The following is a 5,689-nucleotide window of genomic DNA, read 5'->3' on the forward strand; positions in this document are numbered from 1 at the left end:
ATTAAATTATTAAACTTTTACCAGACTTTTATAAATGTCTTAGGTTTTTAAAAATATTTTTATTATATTTTTCTAGTGGACACAAAAATCATAAAAATTCCTCCAACACAGAAAGGTACGTGCAGCTATTTCAGTGTGCAACAAAATGGTTTTATTTTTATAAAATTCATTACCAAACCAAATTAAATGATTCCAATTGGGTTTGATTCTTAACTCAAAATATTAAGTTCCAGAAGTGGAACCAACTAATTTGGACTTATTGAAAAAGAGTTATGATGTCGGGAAGACAGACCAGAATCCATCATCCCGCATCTACTTTGACACTCAATCTTATAAATTCATAAAAACCATTCAAATCTTGTCCAAAAATTAAATAATATACCTTTCTGGAAACTAGACTCAAAGTAGAACATCATGGAAAGAAGAATCGATCAAAAAAAATGGATTATCATCGCGTTACAGACCCTACAATAAACGTATACGAATCTGTCAGCAAACTGTTATCATCAAAACTCAACCTTAACGACCAATAAGCGCGTTAATATGATCAATTAAGGTGTAAAAGACATAGGGAATCATAAAACCGACCTTGGATTAGACTCGGGATGGCTGGACATGGCCGGAGCTGCACAAAAATCGAGGTGGTGATGGCTGCAAGGTTGCTATCGGCTAGCTAAGGGAGGAAGAAACTAGTTAGGGTTTTGTTATAATAATGTTACGCTTAGGCCCTTTTAACTTGTAAAACGTGATGTCTTGCGCCAAAGGTTAGATAACACGGCTTTCGGGCATAGTTAGGAGGTCCCTTAAGGACGCCAACTCGGTCTCGGTTAAAAATACAAAATCTACAAGGCTTGATTCTTCTTTAACGAAAATTACAAAATTTAACGGGCGTTACATAAACTAACCTTTTGATTACTATTGTGACCCGGTAGACACCAAATTTAGATAATTAATGACATGCTAGCAACGAAATATTAATTAAAATTTGGGTTTAATTCATGTTGTAAAGCTGTCAATTTTAAAATAATGATACCATAAACCATCCAGTGTCTATTTTGAAGAAAATGTGTACAGTGTGGGTTGTGTTTTAAGACTTTTTATCTCGAGCGATCCTCGTGAGACCTGCAGCAATATTCAACCCAAAATGACCCGAATGCGAAATTTCTTACAATCATGAGTCTAGCTACAGAAAACAATCTATTAATTAAAAATTGAGAAACTCACTTACAGTTAGGAGTGTATCACTAATGGGTGTATCTTGCCAGGTATAAAACTATGTACCTCAAAAACCATATGATAATGTTTTTATTTTGAGAAATAGTTGATGCATGCATGTTGTTAACCAGGATTCACAATGACTATGGATAAGAGCTGGACTAAAATCACTAATAAGGTAGATCAAAGGTTCATTAAAGGAGCGATAGCTTTTGCAGAGTGGGGTAAAAGATTCGCTGATAATGAAGGTCGAATACATTGTCCATGTAAAAAATGTGTGAATGCAAGAAGGCATGATCCAGCAGTTGTTTCTACCCATATCATACATATTGGTTTTGAACCATCAAACAATGTATGGATTTATCACGGTGAGCATCTACCGGGTTATGAAACAGATGGAACAAACAGTGAGTGTGAAGAAAGTGAAAGTGAATCAAATGATGGAGTCGATGAGTTACTTGATGATGCTTTTCAAACAGGTGGCGAAACCGAAGCTGAAAACTTGAGGGGCAGTGCTGATATACGTAATAACCCACATGTGGAGAAGCCTTTATACCCGGGGTGTGATGAGTTTTCTGTACTAGGCTTTTTACTAGAGTTGATGAACGTGAAGGTAACACGTAAAATGACAAATGTGTCAATGGACATGATTCTGAATTTATTTAGTCGAGCTTTCAAGGATGCAAACTTGCCAAAGAACCATGAGGCAAAAAAGTATTTCGTACTCTTGGACTTGGATACGAATCTATTCATGCTTGTAAACATGATTGTGCATTATTTTGGAAAGAATATTCAGAATTCCAAAATTGTCCGGTTTGTAGCACTAGTCGCTATGAAGAAAATAGTAAGGGGAAGAAGAAGCCAGTCAAAGTCTTGCGTTACTTTCCCATCACAAGTAGGCTTAAACGTTTATACGCCTCAAGACACACTGCTAAGGAAATGTCATGGCATGACCGAAAAAGAACCAATGAGGAGGGGGTTCTTAGGCATCCAGCAGATGGAAAGGCATGGAAACACTTCGATGCAATTTTTCCCGATTTTGCGAAGGATCCTAGAAATGTTCACCCAGGGCTTGCTAGTGATGGTTTTAATCCTTTCGGGTCGATGAGTCTCTCCTATAGTATGTGGCTTGTTGTTCTCATACCATACAATTTGCCTCCTTGGAAGTCTATGGTCGATGCTTCATTTATGTTGACATTACTGATTCCAGGAAGAGATTCACCAGGAAAGGATATTGATGTATTTTTACGTCCACTCGTAGATGAGTTGAAACTTTTGTGGGAAAAGGGTGCTGAAACATATGATTGTGAATCAAAACAGATATTCAACATGCGTGCCATATGGACGATCAATGATTTTCCTGCTTATAGCTACCTGTCTGGATGGAGCACAAGTGGATACAAGGCATGCCTGATATGTAATGAAGATGCGAGCAGTATACATATACGAAACAAAATAGCATATGTTGGTCATAGGAGATTTCTACCACAAGATCACTCTTAGAGGAAAGCACGGGATTTTAATGGAAAGAGAGAGACTAGGCTTGCACCTAAACCAGTTAATGGTGATGATTGCTTACGTCAATTGGACCATCTATCTACACATCACCATGGAAAACATCCTTCTCATTGTGGAAAAAAAGAAAAAGGGACCCCAAACGATTTAAACTGGTCAAAGAAAAGCATCTTCTTCGAACTCCCATATTGGCCTAAGTTGTTAATTTGTCACAACATTGATGTGATGCATGTTGAAAAGAATGTGTGTGAGAATATGTTAGGCACCTTGTTGAACATCGAAGGAAAGACAAAAGACACTGACAAAGCTCGACAAGATTTGAAAGATATGAACATTCGAAAAGAACTTCACTTGGTGATGAAGAATGATCGTTGGGTTAAACCTCATGCTTTGTATGTTTTAACTCGAGAGGAGAGAATAGAATTTTGTAATTTACTTAACTCTATACGCTTTCCAGATGGGTATGCCAGTAACTTAGCAAAAAAATGTGATTGTTGAGCAAGGTAAGGTATATGGGCTTAAATCACATGATTGTCACGTCTTATTACAACGCATAATTCCTATTGGAATTCGTTCGTTTTTGACAAAACAAATTCGTGATGCGTTAGTGAAGTTATCTCAATTTTTCAAGAAACTTACTGAAGTCACATTACACACGAGGGAGTTGAAAGTGTTGCAAGAAGATATAGTTAAGATTTTGTGTAAGCTTGAACGAATATTTCCCCCATCATTTTTTACAGTAATGGTTCATTTGTGTGTGCATCTTCCTCAAGAGGCAATTTTGGGAGGACCTGTGCAATCAAGATGGATGTATCCAATTGAAAGATACCTTGGACATTTAAAGAGATATGTGAGGAACAAAGAGAAACCTGAAGGCTCAATAGCAGAAGGTTATGTTGTTGAAGAAGCTATAACATTTTGTTCGCATTATTTGCGAGGTGTTGAATCTAAGCTTGTGAAACGTAACAAAAATGATGACAAAACCTACAGTAATGCTCGAAGCTTTGCGTTGGATATTTACAAATTAAATGGTCAAGGTATCGGGAAAAAAGAAGTTTATAATCTGTCTAGTATTCTTATGAATAAGGCAATATGGTTTATCTTCAATAATTGTCAAGAGGTTCAATCGTACCTAGAGTAATTTTTTTTTGTTAATTTTATTGGTGGTAAATTAGTATTATGTGTCACATGTTAATCAATTTATAGCTTATTTACACGTGACAAAGAACCCTTACAATTTTTGCAAAGACAGCATCCTGAATCATCAGATTTTTCCAAGATGCAACAGTCTACATTCCTTGATTGGTTCGCAAAACGGGTAAGAATCACACTATAGTTTACATACTTTCCTTATGATATTTTATTGCACTCTAATAAAACGATTATTATTTTAAAAATTGAGAACAGATTTGACAAATTTATTTGCTAAACGCAACCCAAATAAATGAGGAGTTATATGCATTGTCTTGCCCACCCGATAATCGAGTTTTTTCAAAAAGGGGATACATAGTGAACGGAGTCAAATTTATAGTTAAGTCAAGAGATGACCGCAGGCAAACCCAAAACTGTGGAGTTGTGGTGCCTGACGTTCATAATGATGTCGAAGATGATTATTATGGATATCTTGATGAAGTCATTAAATTGTCATTCTTAAGAGGCTATAGTGTTATTTTATTCAAATGCACATGGTTTGATACAGATCATCGAAGAAAGCACGTGATATTTGAACCTAATTTCATAAGCATAGACACATTCCAGAATGCTTATAAGGAAGATCCTTTCATTTTGGCAAACCAGGCTAAACAAGTATTTTATATAAATGATTTACTTAAACCAAATTCACAATGAAAAATCATTGAAAGAATTGCCCATAGGCACTTATGGGATGTACCAGAAAACAAGAATGTAGAAGATTCGTTAGAAGATGTCAACCTTCTTCGTGAAGATATTGCAGAAGAAATTGTTGAAAATGTTGATGTTCAAGGTTCTGGTGGCGTCATAGATGATTTTATTGATGACGGGATAGACGATTCCGATCACAGCATGGAAGATTTAGATTTAGAGTCAAATTTGGATGATTCCGACGATAATAAAAACAATAATGAGACTGAAATTGTTGACTCAGACGATGATGATTTTTAATGTTCAGCAATGAAATTTCGTAAGAGTTTTGACTAATTGACTTTCACAAATACTAGTCTTATACATGTAAAAAGTAGAATCGTTTCACTTTATTTAAACATAAATTATGGATTTTATGCTAGCAGGTAATGGTAGAATTATGGAAGGAAAGACTATGGTATTTAATAGATTCATAAAATTTGGCTCGTACATTATTTGGTTCGTGTTTGGATTGGATTCAACTATTTAGGCACACAAGAAATTTCAGGTATTTTTTATTTTAAAGAAATGGACTATGATTTTGGTAGATTTCAGTTCATTAGATATTTTTTAAAGCAATTATGTTTTGAGTATTTAACTAACATGACTATAATATGTTTTGTAGATACATGATAGGGTTGAATTTCGAAGAGACTTATTTTAGAGGCTTGTGTTACTTGGGCATAAAATATTGGTTGTTGGTTTGATGCTGTTGCAGGTTGATTTGGATGCTAACAAATGGTTTATTGTATTTGTTGAACTTTAAATATATGTTGGTGCATTTTTGTTGAACTTGACTTGAACACATTATGTATTATGTTATACTTATAATGCATAAATCTTTTGAATATATTACTGAACTTGAAAGGTGTGTGCTGAATTTATTGTTTCGTCAGCTAATAGCCACCGGTACATTTCACAAATCATCATGTGTTGAATTATTTTCTTTTCTTCATGAGTACTTCAACTTTTAAGAGTGATTTTGGCCTTTTATTCTTCTTATATAATGGTTGAATTTGATTTCGGTTTACGATAAACTGAAAATTAGTATCTAGTTCTTTTATCTTCAAAACATGTT

General features: G+C 34.9%; 1 protein-coding gene across 1 annotated transcript; it reads left to right on the plus strand.

Annotated features, from left to right (window-relative positions):
• Positions 1-1,354: 1,354 nt before the first annotated feature.
• On the plus strand, positions 1,355-2,718 carry LOC143548193 (uncharacterized). The gene is made up of 2 exons (XM_077039429.1): positions 1,355-1,929; positions 2,037-2,718. Exons 1-2 carry the CDS (start codon positions 1,355-1,357, stop codon positions 2,716-2,718), a joined length of 1,257 nt encoding a protein of 418 aa, XP_076895544.1.
• Positions 2,719-5,689: the final 2,971 nt, after the last annotated feature.

This window comes from Bidens hawaiensis, unplaced genomic scaffold (genome assembly GCF_021521415.1).
Source record: "Bidens hawaiensis isolate Kalapana, Puna unplaced genomic scaffold, B.hawaiensis_p1.1 tig00000935_1, whole genome shotgun sequence".
Lineage (NCBI taxonomy): Eukaryota > Viridiplantae > Streptophyta > Magnoliopsida > Asterales > Asteraceae > Bidens > Bidens hawaiensis.